The following is a 20,203-nucleotide window of genomic DNA, read 5'->3' on the forward strand; positions in this document are numbered from 1 at the left end:
TGCATGTTTTACTGCTTCAATTACTTGTATGTCATGTTGTTCTTAATTTTGAATGTCTTAATTATGATGTTCCCAAATAATAACATGTCTTGCTAATTTATTCTGAGTTTGGCATATGAGGACTGTCGTTACCGACGGAACTCGGTAGGAATAATAGGCGTGAATTTATGATCTAATTATATTTTGGCTTTAGTTTCCAATTGTATGTTTTACTGTTTTGGAACGAGAGTGTGAGACAAGTTAAGGTTCAATCCGATAGTGCGAGAGTGTGAGGAAGGAACCATATAGTGGAAAGTAGGCATTGATCCTAAAAAATGAGAGCACTTTAGGCATCGTTTAGGATCTCATTTACTTTCAAAATACGCTTTCTAATTAGAACGGGTGAGTGAGAGCAAAATCCAGTGGCTAGGAGGTGTGATCTTTGTCAATAGCACAAGAGTGTGAGACGAGACCTTTAAGTCGGTATTTTCTACATAACGCAATAGAATCATATTTAGTGCCTGATTCTACTTAATCCCTTAGGTACGTGGAATCCATATTCTGGACTCGTTTGTTATTATAACTTTTAAACCGTTAGAAATTAGTATTTTTGTTTCCGTTCGTAACTTCATAATCTTTAGCCTTAGCATTGCACTGCAACAATAGATAACATTAGTTTGACCATTAGTCCCTGTGGGTTCAATAATCTTTTAAAACTACACTATAGGTTATGCGCTTGCAGTCATAATCTGACAGACACGTCCGTCGCTCATCAAGTTTTTGGCGTCGTTTCCGGGGACTATTTCGTCAATATTGTGATTCCTTTGATGCGCAGTATAAACTAAGGCAACAAATTTTCTTTCTTTTTCTGTGTCGATTATATGCCAGACACTCGCTCTCATAGCAAAGAGTTAGAGAAACCAATTGACGATATCAAGCATTATCTTAATCTAAAACACCGAATCAACAATTTCTGTATTAAATACGACCTTCTAGATCCTAACACCCCTATTTCAGAACCAAAACCAATTATGGACGAAAGACCACAAAATTGTCCGTTGAAGTATTATGTTGTTCCATCGTAAACAGAACCACATAGCAACATTGTTGCCCCTGCCATCAACCAAAACGATTTCGAGTTGAAACTTTCGCTATTATTAGTCGTTCAACAAAACCAATTTTCAGGTAGTCCCATAGACGACCCTAACTTATATTTGTCAGTGTTTGTGCAGTACGCAGACACTGTGAAAGAAAATGGTGTCAGTCAAGAAGCGATTAGACTACGTCTTTTCCCTTTTTCCTTAAGAGATAGAGATAGAGCTTCGCTCCATTCTCTACCTTCAAACTCAGTAACCATATGGGATGAGTTGAAGAAAGTCTTCTTAGACCGATATTTTCCACCAAGCAAAACATCTATGCTAAGAGCTCAAATCAACGAATTTAAGAAAAAAGACAATGAATCTCTTTTCGATGCTTGGGAAAGATACAAGGACATGATGCGACTCTGTCTACTCCATGGACTTGAAGAATGGATGATTATCCATACTTTATATAATGGTCTGATGTATAACACCAAGATGAATTTAAGCACTGCCGTTGGTGGTGCTCTAATGGACAAACCTTACGACGAAGCTTATGAACTCATAGAGAACATGGCTCAAAATCATTTCCAATGGGGAAGAGAACATGTTGTTGTAGAAAAACCAACTACGAAAAAAGGAATGTATGAAGTCAATGGAATAGACCACGTCAATGCTAAAGTGGATGCGCTTACTCAAAAGATTGAAAGCTTGGCCATAACACCAACAGCTATCGTAGCTGCTATAACACCAAACTGTGAATTATGTGGAACCCCTGGGCATACTAATGTTGATTGTTAGTTATTGGTTGGCGTACCCATCGATCAAGTGAACTATGTCCAAGGAAACCCATATTTAAACACTTACAATCCTGGTTGGAGGAACCATCCGAAAATTTTCTATAAAAATGACAATGCTTTGTTTCCACCAAACCCAACACCTGTTATTCCACCTGGCTATCAAAAAGGAGCCCTTGTTGCTCCACAAGCACCTAGAAAGTCAAATCTAGATATCATGATGGAAAAATTTATAAATACCCAAGCTCAACAAAATAAATAATTTGCAAATCAAAACGCTCATACGAGTGAACAGATGAAACAATTGTCAAATAAGTTTGATGTTATGGCTACCCATAACAGGATGTTAGAAACCCAGATCTCCCAAGTAGCCCAACAACAAGCCGCAATAGAAGGCCCAGCTGGAGCATTTCCTAGTCAACCTCAACCAAACCCAAAAGGTTATGCTAATTCTAACACACTTCGGAGTGGGACAGAACTAGATGAACCAACTGACCCAAGAATTCAAAATCCGGCCATGTATCAAAATTCTGGTAAAGGATCTGAGAAAGTAAATGAACCGACCAAGGACAGAAAGAAAGACAAAAGCAGAGAGGCAATAGATAAAGAACCACCTTATGTTCCTCCTCCACCATACAAACCACATGTACCTTATCCCCAAAGGCTTGCCAAATCCAAAAATGAAGGACAATTCAAGAAATTCGTGGAACTTCTGAAGCAACTGAACATAACCATGCCATTCACAAAAGCCATTACTCAAATGTATTCATATGATAAATTCCTTAAAGAGATCCTATCCAAAAAGAAAAAGCTTGAGGATGATGAAACAATCATGCTTACTGCAGAATGCAGCGCTATTATTCAAAACAACATGCCTCATAAGCTGAAAGACCCTGATAGTTTTTCCATACCATACATAATTGGAAAGTTTATCATATACAAAGCTCTAGGTGATTTAGGAGTCAGTTTTAGTTTAATTCCCTTATCCACATGAGAAAAACTCAACTTGGGAGAATTAAGACCAACAAAGATGTCTCTACAACTAGCTGACAGTGCCGTTAAATTTCCTGTAGGTATGCTAGAGAACATTCCCGTTCGAATAGGACAATTCTATATTCTTACCGACTTTGTGATAATGGATATAAAAGAGGATTCCCACATCCCTATTATTTTAGGAAGACCCTTTTTAGCCACAGTCGGAGCCATCATAGATGTGAAAAAAGGAAGTCTAACATTCGAAGTCAGAGAAGAAAAAGTTAAATTCCTCTTAGCTAAATTCCTACAAGCACCGGCTATAGATGACTCATGTTGTCTCTTAGACGTCATAGACAAATGTGTGAAAGAAATGGAGAAGGAACCATTTAAGTATACTGAAGTACTGAAAATTCCAACACATCCTATATTCGAAGATGATAATCGGCATGAGCCATACGTGGATGACAGTCTAAGAGAGTGTCTAGCACTAACCCCAAATCTAATACCATGCCTAGAGAAACCTTTATTAGAACTTAAAACATTACCTAAAGATCTAAGGTATGAATTCCTAGATACCGAGCTTGAAAGACCAGTTATAGTCAATGCTGACTTACGACAGATAGAATCTGAAAAAATTACTCCATGTCATAAGAAAGTATCCAACAGCTCTAGGCTATAACATATCTGACTTAAAAGGAATAGGCCCCTCTATATGTATGCATCACATTATGCTAGAGGAGGACTGTAAAACCTCTAGAGAGAATCAGATAAGAGTAAATACCATCTTGAGAGATGTAGTAAAAAAGGAGGTACAAAAGCTATTAGAAGCAGGAATCATATACCCGATATCCGACAGTAACTGGGTCAGCCCGATACATGTCGTTCCGAAGAAGGGAGGTGTTACCATTGTTAGTAATGAGAAGGGTGAATTCGTTGTTAAACAAACTCAAATGGGATGGAGAATGTCCATAGACTATAGGAAACTAAATAAAGCCACTCGTAAAGATCACTTTCCATTACCCTTCATTGATCAAATGCTTGAACGACCGGCTAAGCATTCTCACTTCTACTATTTAGACGGAGACTCAGGATTTTTTTAGATTCCTATCCATCCTGATGACCAAGAAAATACTACTATCACACTCCCTTATGGTACATTTGCCTATCGATGAATACCATTTGGATTGTGCAATGCCCATGTAGCATTTCAGAGATGCATGATGTTGATCTTTGCTGATTTTATAGACAACATGATGGAAGTATTTATGGATGACTTCTCTGTTTGTGGGCAAAACATTGAAGGATGTCTTTCGAACCTAGAAATGGTACTTGAGAGATATGTTATGGTAAATCTTGTGTTAAATTGAGAAAAATGTCATTTCATGGTCCGACAAGGAATTATACTTGGGCATGTCATATTAAATCGAGGGATTGAGGTGGATAAAGTGAAAATTGAAATTATAGAACATCTTCAACCTCCGAAAATCATTTGAGGAATCCACAGTTTCTTAGGACACACCGGTTTTTACCGCGATTCATTAAGGATTTCTCTAGGATAACAAAACCACTAACAGGCTTATTAATGAAAGACATTGAGTTCATATTCAACGAAAAGTGCTTACAGGCATTCGAACATCTAAAAACTGACCTTATTACAATGCCCCTTATGAAACCACCTGATTGGAGTAAGCCATTCGGGATAATGTGTGACGCTAGTGATTACGCTGTTGGAGCAGTCTTAGGACAAAGAGAAGATAAAAAGCTCCATGCTATTTATTACGCAAGTAGAACCTTAGATGAAGCGCATATGAACTACACCACAACAGAAAAAGAACTCGTAGTCGTTTTGTTCGCTTTAGATAAGTTTTGTTCCTACTTGGCGGGAGCGAAGATAATTGGGTATACCGACCACGCCACAATTATGTACCTGTTAAGTAAGAAGGACGCTAAGCCAAGGCTTTTAAGATGGATCCTAATCTTACAAGAATTCGATCTAGAGATCAAAGATAAGAAAGGCACCAATAACATAGTGGCAGATCACCTATCTAGGATTGAGGATCTAAAACCCGAACGAGTGCCCATTAATGATGATTTCCCCTGCAATCGACTTGTACCCCAATTATAATTCGAAAGAAAAACAATCGAAAGCTCTTTAATGTTTAATGACGCAGAAACCAATGAAGTTGTGGAATCTATTTGCACCAAGACCACACTGCCATGGTATGCTGACTTTGTCAACTACCTAGCCGTTAAAGTGCTTCCACCAGACCTAACGTACCAACAAAAGAATAAATTTTTCCATGATCTTAAACACTATTATTGAGACGAACCACTAATTTTCAAAAGGGCAGTCGACGGTATTTTTCGTCGATGTGTCTCTGAATCAGAAGTAAGTGACATCATATCCCACTGCCACTCCGCGTCCTATGGAGGGCGCGCAAGCACCTCGAATACTTGTGAGAAAATCTTACAATTTGGCCTCTTTTGGCCTAATCTGTGGAAAAATGTCCACATAGCGATTAAAAATTGCGCTCGGTGCCAACTCACTAGCAACATATCTAGACGCGATGAGATGCCATTGAAAGGTATCTTAGAGTTAGAAGTCTTTGATGTCTAGGGTATAGATTTCATGGTTCCTTTCCCATATTCTTTTGGTAATAAATACATAGTTGTTGTTGTTGATTACATATCAAAATGGATCAAGGCAGTAGCCCCTCCCACTAATGATGCACGAGTAGTGATTAAGCTTTTCAAAAATCAAATCTTCCCTAGATTCTGTGTACCAAGACTCGTGATTAGCGACGGAGGCTCTCACTTCATTTCCAAAATCTTCAAGAGATTGTTGTTGAAATATGGAGTCCAACATTGGGTAGCAACGCTATATCACCCTCAAACAAGTGGGCAAGTTGAAGTTTCCAAAAGAGAGATAAAACAAATTTTAGAGAAAATTGTTGCAACCTCTAGGAAAGATTGGTCTGCCAAACTTCATGAAGCTTTGTGGGCTTATAGGACAACTTACAAAACCCCGATAGGAACAACACCCTTCAAGCTGGTTTATGGTAAATCATGTCACCTGCCTTTTGAACTCGAGCATAAAGCTTATTGGGCCATTAAGACCCTTAACATAAATTACACAGCTGCAGGCGAGAAACAAATTTTGGATATCCATGAACTAGAAGAACTTACACTAGATGCCTACGAGAATGCCCGTATTTATAAGGAGAGAACCAAACAGTGGCATGACAAACGAATTACAAGGCGAGAATTCAAGGAGGGTGACAAAGTCCTTCTCTTTAATTTTCGACTCAAACTATTTTCAGGAAAACTTCGTTCTAGATGGTCAGGCCCTTTTGAGGTCACGATAGCTTTCCAGAGTGGAGCTGTGGAAATAAGAGGTAAAACCATTGAACCATTCATTGTAAATGTTCAGCGACTTAAGCACTACCACAATGTAGAAAATAAAGATTTTAGCATGAGCTATAAATTAGAAGAGCTACCCGCTCTTTCAAAAGGTTAGCACCATTTAAATCAATGTCGAGCTCCTGGCATTAAAGGAAGCGCTTCGTGGAAGGCAATCCACGCCATTTAATCCTTTTCTTTTCTTTTTAGTTTGTTTTCATTTTTATCCCTTGTTTGTTTTTGATTTTTTTCTCTTTTCTATTATTATTATTACTATTACTGTTATTGTTACTACCTATTCTAATACTAACATGCGGTACCTTTTTACTAATAGTATAACCTTTTTTTTACTTTCAAGCTAACATAGCTTAGGATAGCTTATCAATAACTTAGGAATATGGAGCATGTTGACAATATGGAGGTTGTATTTAGGAATGAAAATCAGAGGCGCCGATTTGACATGTTAGCATAGAGGGAGATGGCACTTTCTATTTATCCAGATGGACCAACCCTGTCCACCTTAGGACTGAGAGACAATGATATGTACCTCCTGAACCAAGTAGGCTGGGAAAATTTTATTGTGAGGAAGAGGTATAGCCAATATCGTAGACTCACCCTTGAATTTCTGAGTTCCCTCTATTATGACCCTGATAGAGGAATATGATTTGGTAGAGGCCTGACTACATTTAGGTTGTTCGGAACCAAGTACTATTTCACCCACCGTGAGATGGCTGAGTTATTAGGATTTCCTAGTGGCCCAGATACTTATACCATTACCCCTGATGATGCCTTCACAGACCTGGACCTTGACTATTTCTGGGGAAACATAATCGAGAATTATCACCCTGAACCTCGCACCATGTTTTCCAGGAATATCCACAACCCTGTTATCCAGTACTTTCACAAGATCCTGGATCACACCCTGTTCAATAAGGAATACAACATCAATGTTGTTTCTAAGGACTAACTTTTTATCCTATACTATGCCTCCCAAGGGAGACCAGTAAATGCAGTTATCTTTATGTTAGCAAACCTAGCCAAGATCGCCCGAGAAACACACGCTCCTATTATCATTGGTGGTTTAATAACCATGATTGATGGCGCTATAAGTTTGAGATACCCACTTAACCATTTACATGCTTTTGGTGGTATCCGCCTTATGCACTTGATCTTCTATTTCAGCCGTGGCATAATTGTCAATTTAGGACCGACGGAGTTTGAGCTGCTAATTGACAACGAGGTAGTCAAACATTTTACACTACTGAACCATGAGAAAACCAACGTCCACAACCGAGCTAACTGGTTCTACAACTTAGAGGGCCAGAGTGAATCTCCTACACCGCCCTACAACCCTCAGCATTATGAGAACCCAAAAGCCATCTTCCCTGATGTTGATTCATACGCTTCTGGTGCACATCTTGTCATTCCTCCTGTTGATGTTGGCACTGCTATACATGCTCTGCAGTCTGAAGTTGATTTCATCAGAGGAGAAGTAGATTCTCTCCAAGTGGACCTCCTAGGATTTATGGATGTCGTTAACGAGCTGTTCGACCAGGTCTTCAAGCATATTCATTCATTGGAGCATTCTCGTGGACCGAAGTGATAGCTAGTGTTAATTGATTGTACTAGAGTTTTAGTATTTTTCTTTGTTTAGTATTTTATTTATTGTCGAAATTTGTTCCCCTTGTTGTTATTTTCCAGTGTTTGCTTACCTTATAGTCGATATATCGACATGAACTTATATTACTCCTTCATTTAATTAATATACTTTGCATTTCACTTATTTTATTCTATCGCTTATTATGTACATCCTTAGAAATTTCATGCCTTATAATTATGAGTATTAATTTTACTTCACTGATTTACAACCTCAATATGATTTCCCTACTTTAATATTGCTAAAATAGCGAATTTTAGGTTAATGGTGTTCGCCATTAAGCTAATGGCGTTCGCCATTCGCTTCGAATTTGAAAATCCCAATATTTTAAGCAGATGGCATTCGCCATATGCCTAATGGCGATCGCCATATCAGGAAAACATAGCATTTTCCCCCTTTTTCTTCTCCCTCCCGCCCGTTTTTCAAATCCCTTTCAATTAAAACCCTCCAACTTCCTATTCTATACACTATTAACTCAAACTTTCCAACTTCCAACCACTCTACTTCCTCCCATTTATTATAAATTCACAATCACTCACTTTCTTACTTCATTATCCCTTTCATTCACTATTTTCTTCTCAAATCACATAACCTTCTCTTCCCATTCCTTTTTCATTAATTTAAAATACCTCCAAGAGTTGTTCGACCAAAAGGAGATATGAATTACATGGGGATTGTTTTCACCGAGGGAATTGATGGCGAAAATTAGAGGAGTAGATACCATAAGCTCTTTAAGAGGGACGTCTTAGCAACATGGTACCCCGACAATGTTGCTCTTCGCGATTTGGGCTTATCCGACAGTGTCCATTGGATGCTTAACAACTTAGGTATGTCTCATTTTCTTACTTTAACTAGTCCTACATTTATCCGACTTACCTACGAGTTCTTGAGCTCCTTTCGAGTACACCACTCCTATCGGAGGATCCCGAACCACCGACACTGCATATTTTAGAATGTTCAACGAAACATACGTTATTAACCAAGACCAAATGGCCGACTTACTTTCGTTCCCTCATGGGGACGATTTTGCATGCCACTAACGGGCAAAACCACCACTGACTAGGAAGGCCTAAAAGCTACAGCTATTCAAAACCCGGTCATTCAGTATTTGCACCGTATTCTAGCCATTACTATTTTTGGTTGAGAGAATACCGACAACGTGAATTCGAAAGACCTTTTTCGTATTTATTGTGCATTGTCTGGAACAAAAGTTAACCTGACACCATTCCTACTCGTATACTTCCGGTCCACCTGTGTTCGGACTGGAGGTCCTATTTGTGTTAGAGAGCTAATCACATCCATAGCCCTTGCTTTAAACCTAGGCACGGAGTCGGCTATGTTTGAGCCGTTAGAGACTCTGTTTGCCGACCTTGATTACAGTTGTAACATGCACCTCATTAAAAATAAACCTGACGCCAAGTATTTCTTAATGATTAGTAATCGAGAGGTTAGGGGAGTTACTTTACCTTGCGCCGCACGTATCAATATGCTAATGAGCGCCAACTGGACTTTTGATATCACCGCCCCCGAGCCCGATCACATGGAGCAGGATGCTCCACACACTGACACCCATGCACACACCGCACCTGCTTTTCCTGACTCTTTTATAGGTACCCCATTTGGACATCAGCTCCGCGAGGAGTATGACTATACCTCCATGAGGACATCTCTTGATGATGTCCTAAGTGAGCTTAGACACCAGAATGATGCTGAGGTGGACCGTGATGTCCTACTTAGGAACATTCAAATGCAGCAGACAACGATGAGAGTCTCAATCGATCAGATCCGATAGACTCAGCTTGACTTTATCGAGTAGACAAATCTCGACATAGCTGACCTCATTGACAGTATGAACGAAATACATATGGAGACGGCAGGTATGAGGGAGTACATGCAACATATGCCCAACCCTGCATTCGATAGAGGAGGTTATACGCGACATAGAGGTCGCAGCCGGCATCACTGACCCACCCTACCAGGTTTCACTACTCCTTTCTTCGCCTTGCACTGAAACATTGAGGATAATGTTTGGTTCAAGTGTGTGTGTGTGGGGGGGGGGGAGCTTTAACGCTTTTTTATTATTTACTGTTTTATTTCCATTCTTAGTTATTTTTAGCTTTTGGTCGATTCATACATGTGTCGAGTCCTATTGCATGATAATTTTTTTTCTTTTGTTTAAAAATTCACTTAGATTTGACCCCCAATGATGAACTTTTTTGTTTTGATTCAATGGCATGACACATCTTTAGTATAATCTGTTTCTACTTTTAGGCTTTGTTAGATAGACTTGGGAAAGTCTCGATAATATCGGTACCGTCCTAACACCCTAAATTCCCTAAGTATGCAATATTGATTCGAATAACCATTATGTCAAGACCTTAATTCTAAGTTTCTTTAAGTAACCCCTTGAGTAGTTTATCCTAGCAGTCAACACCATCCTAAAATACACATGAGTAAGGAAGCCGATGCAAATAAGTGTATGATCTCAAGCAAAAACACAAAAATGAAAAATATAATGAATTAAAATCTGTGATAAGATATGGCCCTTCTAAGTTAGGTGATCCTCACCCGATCATTTAGCCTAACGGTACGAACTCTTAAAAATTCAGTTGGTACTTAAGCAAAAATTTCTAAGTGCGAAAAAGTTAAAAACAAGATCATAGTCACTAACAGGTTCACCTGCCTTGAATGTGTATGGATAACGGACTTAATGTGATTGCGCTAGAATGAAACAGAGGTTGAAAAAGAACTAAGAATGTAGGTCGAGTTATAATGGCATGATTCAAATTGGTTTTGCATAGGGGGAGTTTTTGTCCGTGAAATATGGATGTGTGTCACTACGGTATCCTTATTTTTGGTATCTAGTACCTATTTATCTAACATTAGCCTAGCAGTCTCGTACTACTTAGAGTGTCGTCATGCCGATATTTCAGACATTGCATTTAAATGTTTATCATGAGTGTTAGGTGATTGTTTGAGGATAAGCAACTATCTAAGTATGGGGGAATTTGATAACGAGAAATCGTATCGTGTTTTTAGGCTCAATTCACATGATATCTGTTTATGTTTTTATATATTTTATCATCTTTTACTTCTATTTTATGTGTTTTGCAGTTATTATCCGATGTCATTGAAGTTTTGGAAGTCTCGCGCAAAAAGGAGCAAAATAGGAGCTAAAAAGGTGAAAAAGAGCAAGTTTTATACATTTTGTCTAGACGTCGTTCGCCATTTACTCTGCTGCTACGTCATTTAAAATATGGAAGGAATGGCGTTCACCATTCCCCTAATGGCGTCCGCCATTATCGCGCAGTAATAGAACTGCACTAATGGGCAGTTCTGGACCGTTTCTTATCCACTATTTTCCCTCCATGCACAATCCAAGGAAGTTACTAGGTCTCAAAACCTCTATAAATAGGATTGTGGGAGACTTTAGAAAGAATCCAAGTTGTACAAAAGCTCTGCCGAATCGAGTTCTTAGATTTAAGCATAAATTACCTGTAAAAGTGACAATAACTCACATCAAGGGATTGTCACACCTATTCTAGTTTTATTTTATTTTCATCTTCATTGTACTCTTAGATCGAAGAACAAGCCTGCCGTTATTTTATTATCAAGTTCAAATTCAAGTTAATTCCAGTTTTATTTTAAGCAATTTCAGGTTCTTTTTACTGCTTTTGATATTTGCATGTTTTACTGCTTTAATAACTTGTATGCCATGTTGTTCTTAATTTTGAATGTCTTAATTATGCTGTTCCCAAATAATAACATGTCTTGCTAATTTATTCTAAGTCTGGCGTATGAGGACCGTCGTTACCGACGGGACTCGGTAGAAATAATAAGCGTGAATTTATGATCTAATTATGTTTTGGCTTTAGTTTCCAATTGTATGTTTTACTATTTTGGCACGAGAGTGTGAGACAAGATAAGGTTCAATCTAACAGCTCGGGAGTATGAGGAAGGAATCAGATAGTGGAAATTAGGCATCGATCCTAAAAACATCGAGAGCGCTTTAGACATCGTTTAGGATCTCATTTACTTTCAAAATACGCTTTCTAATTAGAATGGGTGAGCGAGAGCAAAATCATATGGTTAGGAGGTGTGATCTTTGTCAATAGCGCGAGAGTGTGAGACGGGACCTTTAAGTCGGTATTTTCTACATAACACAATAGCGTCATATTTAGTGCCCAATTCTACTTAATCCCTTAGGTACACGTGTAAGACCCCAATTTTGGGCCCTAAGATCCCTCATGGCCCATATCATTCATATCATAACCTCAAGGATCAATGCATGTCTTTGCTTCCCTCCTAGTGGGTAGATTGCCTTGTAGGTTTGTTTCTTGATCACCAGGCATACTTTGCATTTGTATATCTTTGCTTTCATGTGTTTATCATTCAAAAAGTACAAAAATATTGTCAGTCTAACCTTTTTGCTTGCAGTGGAAGCAATCATCAGTAATTAGGTCAAAGATCAGTCAAAGTCAGTCAAAGCAATGGATGGTGGCCATTCTTGCAGAATTTGGGCATCATGATCAATAATCAAAGGTTCATACATCTTGAGACATCATTTGAAGTCAAGTTCTCAAGGAATTAGGGTTTGGAATTCATCAGAAGTGGTCCAGTCATCCAAAACCCTAGAAAAGTCAACAGACAGTCAAACTTGGTCAACTGTTGATTTAATCAAGATTTGATGGATAGAATTGATTTGAAGGAGTTCATTCATGCTTGTATAAGTCTCATCTATCATGGCAAACCTCATCATGGAAGAAAATCAAGCCAATCAGAAAAATTTCCAGAAATAGCAATTGGACCTGTAATTTCAACTGCCAAAAATGGAAAGTTCTTGATCCTAAACTTACATCATGATACAAGCTTCAAATGAATTTTTGCCCAACATGAAAGTTGAAGATCTTGTTCTCCCATTTTCAAAAAGTCCAAGAACTCTCAAATCCCATGTGTGGTTGTCAAGATATGATCAAATCATTTTCACCAATTTTTGAACTTCAACAAGCCATAACTCTCAAACCATAAGGCCAAATTTGGTGGGGTTTTTTCCTACAAACCACATTTTTCATCCTCTTTCCAAGAATATAAATTTCATGACCTAAAACCTTGCCAATCAAAATGGCATTTTTGGGACTATTCCTTTAAAAATCAAAGTTTGACTCACAGTTGACTTTTTGATTTAGGACTTTTTTCTCATTTTTGCCAATTGGGAAATGTTTCATATATTATTTGTGATTTGCTCAAAGTCCAAAATCATCATCACACCACCATTTTTCCACATTTTGAACCAAGGTACAAAGTTGGCATTTTTAGCAATTGGCTTCACAAAAGCAAATATAGTACAGCATTTTCTGTACAACCACAAGCAGCATTGTGTTTGGCCTGCTAGCAGCCTTTCCAGCCCATTTGTGCAGACAAACACACCCACCATTTTCACTTGTTCCACAATTAGCAATTTGCAAAATGATCATTACACACAAAACCAATTTACCACATGATTAAATGATGATTAACAGATGATATTTAAGCCTTCATTTTCTGTTTCCAACCCTAGTTCTAAGCAGCCACCAACCAGAAAAGCTCACTCTCTCATTTTTGCATTTGTGGCCTTTGGCAATTTTTGCTCGAAATCTCCAAACCACTTGAACATTCCTTCATGTTTCCATCATCTAACCACCATTAAGAGTCATTCCTGATCATAAGATACTGACTGGAATAGCATTGCAAGGTCTGCATTTTCATGAGTCCAACAATGGTAGTTTTCGGTTCTGGGATTTCTAAGAGTTGCTGAGCTTCAAGCTACCCTCCAACCATCATTCCAAACTAAGGGCTTCATCTGTTTGAGCTTGTAACCATCAAAGCAGCTCTGCTCCACATTTTCTTCCAAAACAAGTAAGTAACTCAATCTGCACCATTCACCAAATTACAAGATGTTTTAGATAGGTTTTGGTATGTTTGTGCCATTGCAATTTGTTTCATGTAATATGGTTTTGCATTGAGTGATAAATCTGCTTTGCAAATTTTTGTGTCCATGCTTGTTTTGCTCGAGCTGCTTTAATCATGATGAATTAGAGGAAGTGGACACTACATTCTTTTTGTTTGGTGTATGAGGATGTTGTTAGCATATGTGATTTTGATTTCTGAGCACATTGATTTTTTCGAGCTTATGATGATGAATATATGCAGTTATGCTCAAACCCTAGAACTATGCCTAGATTTCCCATGTTTGTGATGGTTTGGTTGTTAGCTGATATTACTTAGTGATGAGGTTACATTGCTTCGTTTTATGGTTGATGCTTTGATGATGACTGCATGATAATGAATGCTGTTCTTGATTAAGCCTGCTGCAGTGTTTGAAACTTTAGGCACATGCTCAGCAAAATCCATGTGAAATATATATTGTATGCTGTTACCATTGAAATGTTACATGATGATGATAAATATGCTTGCTGCAATTTAGGGAACCCTGCATAGTAATGTTCCTGCTTGTGCTGTTTTGGTGCTTTTGACATGAAGCACATTGAGATTGTCTTGCTTCTTGCTTAATGATGATGATTACATGATAATTGATGATTGGAGGATATGTTGGATGCTGTTGTTTGGTTGCTGCATGATGATGATGATGCATAAACATGCTTATACCAATGCCATATTTGTTTGCCTTGCTGCTCATTTTGTCAATTAATGATGAGTTTTCAATGACAATGTGTATGCTGCTGTGTGTGTATGTTGGAATTTATTTTGTAAGATGTTGAACTTGCTTGAAATTCCATGATGCTTTTGTTTTCAAACTTATGCCATGAAAACTATGTTGTATGCTGTTTACAGGCTTTTGATTATGATGATTACATGTTGCTGATGAACATGCTCTATTGTGTTTTGGAATCCCATATACATTGTCCTGAAGCCCATGAAACATGTTGTTGCTGTTGTTTGTTTTGTTTGATTACATGATGAACACGAATGCATGCTGCAAATACTCTGTTTGCTGCATGATGTTGATGCATGAACTGCTGTACCAATGCCATATTGATATGTGATTTTTTTGCTGGAAGCTTGTTTCACAATGATGAACCACATGTTGTTGCCCTGCTGACAAAACCTTGCTGCAGTTTTGAAATTCCTTGAGAAGTTGTCCTAAAAATCTATGTGAATCATGTTTGAATGATGTTTGATTGGTTGTTTATCTGTTGGAATTTCGATTGATATTGATTGATGAGCATGATGAACATGTGCTGCTATTTTAAAACTCTGCTGCTGTTCATACCAGATCTTGCCCTGCCCGAATTTCCTATTGGTTAATGTCTGTCTTGATGATTGGTTAAATGTTGTATGGTGATGAGGTTGCACAGCTGTGCTTGTTTTCTTAATGCTGAATGTGTGTAGTTCATGTATGATTATTGGTCGAACATGAAGCTGAGCATGGAGCCATACTGTTGTGCCAAAACCCTCGAAATTCCTAGAAGAAAATCATATGAACTGTGTTGCATATTTGTTGTTTGATTGCCATGTGAACATTGTTAAGTACTATGTTGATTGTGTGATGGTTGGAATTTGTTTTGATGTTGAGAAACCATGTTGCCAAACCTTAAAATGCATGTGAGCCCAGAATCTTGCAACACGATTGATTGCTGTTATTTGTAAGCCTTGCTGCTGTCCATACCAAGCATAACCCTGTCCAGAATTTTCTCATGTTTTTGTTGGATTGTTGTTAGCTAATGTTGCATTAGGTTAGTATTGCATGGCCGTTGCATGATTGTAAACTGTTGGATGCGTTTTGCTCATGATTGATGTTGAAGATGTATGCTGTATGCCTTTGCCAAACCATGCTAAAACCCCAAGTTTCTAAAACCCTAGCAGTATTTTTTTCTAAAAAAACAAATGTGATTGGCTGTTGTTGGTTGTTAACACTGTTTCATTAAGAGCTGACCAATAAGATTATTTCATTCCATGCCCTAAAACGCAGTGTTTTGCTAAATGATAGGGATATTTACAAGTATGCCATTCGGTTGACTTATGTTGACCAATTGCCATACCATTTTGTTCATGTTTACATCATAATTTCATCCGATTACCACAATTTATTTCTCATCCAATTTTCATCCAAAAATCTTGAAATTTTTTCCTCATACTCATGGATGTGTCTAGAATTTTATGGTGAATTTTAATTATTTTTCCATTGGCTGGATTTTTAATGATAATTATTTTCTTCACATGTATGCTCAAATGACACATTGTACCATTCCAATTGTGAAATTCTCATGTTGCATCCAATGAGCTTGAAATTTTTTTGTGGTTGTTCTACACACATTGACCCTCATTTCCATATAAAGTTTGTGCATTTATCATTTGTGGATTGAGAGTTATGATTTTCTGAAGTTATGTGTTGAATTTGGTGCTATGCCATGATCATGTATTTTCCCAATTTTTGTTCACATACTTCCTCTTATCCAATTGACCCCAAATTTTGCATGAATCATCCTTTGTATGTCTATTTCATGTATGAATTTTCTTGGAATTAATCTTGCTGTTTTCCATTTGATTGTGAATTTTCTTCCATGCTTGGTCATTGGTTGACCTTTTGTGCTACATGTTGCCAAATCATTTGTGAAATTCTCAAATCTTATTGTATGATCATGAAATTTCATATGTGATAACTAGACATCCCAAGCTTTGCAATGGTGTTAATTTCATTCATTTCTCTTCTGTTTTCAAATTGATATGATTTTTTGAAGTTGACCCATGCTTGTTGACTTTCACCATGCTTACTTGAATTTGGTTTGACTTCATGATTTTTGTTGACTGCCTTCCTCTCATCCAAATGCAATGAAATTTAACATGTATGCCATGTCAGATGTTAGATTTGAGTATGATTTATTTCATAATTTTGAAAATGTTTGAGTTGACTTTTGGATGAAGTCTTTGCTGTTGACTTTTGCATGCTTCCTTTGCTATGCTTTGCATTCTTTTGCATATGAAATGACCTTGATGCATGATATAAGCTTGAATCCAATTGTGTTTGCTTCCTACATGATTGAGTTTGACTTTGATTGAATAGTGCTTGCTGCCTTGACTTTTTTCTTTCATCTTTGACCCTAGGCTAGTCCTAGTGGTCTTCTGAGCTTACATTTGAGCTGTTGTTTCAGGTTGAGCACCCATGCTTAAAGGATCATTCAAATGTGATTGAATTTGATTGTTTGCCACATGTTAACCCTTGTTTTGTAGGTGACTCATACTTGAGTCTTTGTGCCTTGCACAATTGGTCCCTCTGTGTGACCATTGGTTCATTGTCTTTTGATTTTGACTGTTGAGCTGTTTAATAATTGGTTTGATTTTTGCAGGTGCTTTAGTTGCTTAAGTTCTTTGAACTTGCTTGCTTGCTTTGCTTTTTAGCATTTGCTTTGAGGTATAAATACTTCTTCTTCATGTAGTCTGGAGACCCGGTCTGTTATTTGACCGGGCAAACTGTCTGAAGTCCTCCTTAAGAGGCAATGCCTGTGTTTGTTTATATTTGTCCTAAGCAGGAAAAGTCCTCATTTGAGGCAATTGGTGGAAGGTAGGGATAAGTAATCTATCCCCCACTATTCAGTGTGTCCTCTCTTTGCTCCCAGTACCTGGTTGAAGCAATGAGATAAATACCCAAGATCTAATCGAGTCAATAATGTGGAGAGAGTTCCTACTTTCTGAACTCCCACACTTTCTGTTATGCTCTCTCTGATCTGAGATTGAAGCAATGAGGCACACCCCTCATCTCCTATTCATCTGCTTCACCTGAGTCCCTCAATGGCCAGGTTAAGAGCGACACTTACCCATTACAGTGGACTGTTAAAGTCAAACCCTCTTGTGTGAGCCCCCATTGTTTGGCTATAGAGTGTGCTGTTTGATGTTCATTGATTGATTAATTGCTTCATATGCACTTGCTTGCTTGTATGCTATGCATTTATCATCATCATCAATTGCCATTAGTGCATGATCATCTCATTTGTTTTGTGATGCTATCATTGTTGTGTGCCCATTGAGGACAATTGTAAGTCCATTGCTTTGGCATTTGTTCCTGTGATATGGAAGGATAGAGTGTAAGACCTCATTGGTCACTCATATCTTCTGTTATCTGTTTGTATGTGAGGATACAGTTATAAGTCCCTGTAAGTTGGCATCTGTTATCCTGTGATCATAATTTGATCTGTTTGTATGTGAGGATACAGTTATAAGTCCCTGTAAGTTGGCATCTGTTATCCTATGATCATAATTTGATCTGTTTGATTTGTATGTGAGGTTGCAGTTATAAGTCCCTGTAAGTTGGCATCTGTTATCCTATGATCATAATTTGATCTGTTTGATTTGTATGTGAGGTTGCAGTTATAAGTCCCTGTAAGTTGGCATCTGTTTTCCTGTGATCATAGTTTGTTCATCTGTTTGTATGAGAGGTTGCAGTTATAAGTCCCTGTAAGTTGGCATTTGCATACCTGTGATCATATTGTTGCTATTGTTCTTGTATGTGAGGATCCATTGTAAGTCCCAGTAATGTGGCATTGGATTTCCTAGGACCATACTGTGGAGTTAACCTAAGTCCAGATAGATTGGCAGTTGATTTCCACATTTCATTCTTGTTTTCTTTTGAGGAGATCAGTGTAAGACCATTGAGTGGCATCTGATATCCGTTTCTGTTTTAGGAGACTGGTGTAAATCCATATATTGGTATCCGGTATCCGCTTTTATTTCTTTGCCTGTGGAGATTAGTGTAAGACCATTGAGTGGCTTCTGATATCCCATTGTGTTTTAGGAGATTGGTATAAGACCATTGATTGGCATCCGATATCCGCTTTTGGCTTGCTTTGTTTGTTTGTTATTATTAATTGCTATTCCAAAGGACACACTTGAATCATCTGCTATATGATCTCAAGAAGTGAACCTTCTAAGAAGTTTTACTATCCATCCTCATCCATTCATCATCCATTATGTCCTAAACCTTTTCACACTTTGATTTCAAACTTAACGTAAGTGTTGTGCAAACATCTTCATGTTTTCAAATTAAAAACCTGGACTCAAGTCCTTGACTTTTTTTCAAACTCATTTTCATAATACTTATTTGAATTGATCTTAATCATACTTTGACTTCACTTTTCATAATCAAAATCAGTAATTTCACTCATTCACTTGTTTTGGCTTTGTCCATTAATGTTTTCATACATGAGCTATAGGTTTGATTTATCTTAGTGGTTGATGTTAATCTCACCTTTTGTCTTTAGTGATTGAATTGTAAGCCTTCCTGGCCTATTATAGGGTTAACCCCTCTCTGGCAAGTCGAAGCTGTTTTCACATGGTGGACGTTGTTGTTTGTATAAGGTTGAGTTTTCTCCCGTGGATAACGTAAGACCTAGGGTTTGTGTTTAAAATTGAACCTAACCCACTTTTGGAAATCTTTTAGCCGAACTACGGCGTTCTGATCCTTACCTTTGATGGAAGGTACGTAGGCAACGGGTTCATCCGTTCGAACCCAATAACCCAATAACCCAATAATAAAAAAATTGTATATTCTTTTCTCATCATCCCAATCATGTTTGCACAATACTTTTGTCATAACAAATAATAATTTAGCATAACAAGTGTGAAAAGGGCTCCCTAGGAGTACCTAGGACGTAGTGGGTGCCTAACACCTTCCCATTGCGTAATTTACCCCTTACCCAGAATCTCTGATCTTTTTATTAGTTTTCTACGTGTAAAACTTCTTAGGCTTTTGTTCGCTTTTTAGCCAGTCCTTTGGATAAATAAAAGTGCGGTGGCGACTCGAAATTTCAATGTATCTCCTAGCTTATGATTTAATCGATAGATCATATAGCGACGAATACACCGTCACAGAAAAGTGGCGACTCTGCTGGGGAGATCTCACCCGAATCCCTGGTGGTATTGCCTACTTTTCACCTTTGTTGTGCTATATTGTTATTCTTTATCTGACATATTTTTGTACAATTTGGGATCACTGTATTGATTGTAATGTGTATTTTTGCTTAATATACATTTGCTGTTTGCTTTGGTGATCTGTGAGATGAGTTCTATACCCGAACTCGAGTGCTCTCTAGGATAGGAGAATGGCATAGTCTTGTCGACTGGTGTGGAGTAGTCCTTAGCCAGTTGACTTGCGAGCCCATTCACTTGGTGGAGGTCATGTTGAACTAATAATGTCACACAAGTTATTTGTGGTTAGGCATTATTCTTTCAATCATGTTCCGCAGAAGCCAAGGACCTTAGTTTACCAAACCCATCTTGGCCTATTTTTAGGACTGTAGTGCGGAGGTCGTTCAGATGTCAGTTCT

General features: G+C 38.0%; 1 protein-coding gene across 1 annotated transcript; it reads left to right on the forward strand.

The window, feature by feature from the left end:
- Positions 1 to 2,150: 2,150 nt before the first annotated feature.
- On the forward strand, positions 2,151 to 3,509 carry LOC127130083 (uncharacterized). Its single transcript, XM_051059156.1, has 2 exons — positions 2,151 to 2,805; positions 2,929 to 3,509. Exons 1-2 carry the CDS (start codon positions 2,151 to 2,153, stop codon positions 3,507 to 3,509), a joined length of 1,236 nt encoding a protein of 411 aa, XP_050915113.1.
- Positions 3,510 to 20,203: the final 16,694 nt, after the last annotated feature.

Source organism: Lathyrus oleraceus, chromosome 3 (assembly GCF_024323335.1).
Source record: "Lathyrus oleraceus cultivar Zhongwan6 chromosome 3, CAAS_Psat_ZW6_1.0, whole genome shotgun sequence".
Lineage (NCBI taxonomy): Eukaryota > Viridiplantae > Streptophyta > Magnoliopsida > Fabales > Fabaceae > Lathyrus > Lathyrus oleraceus.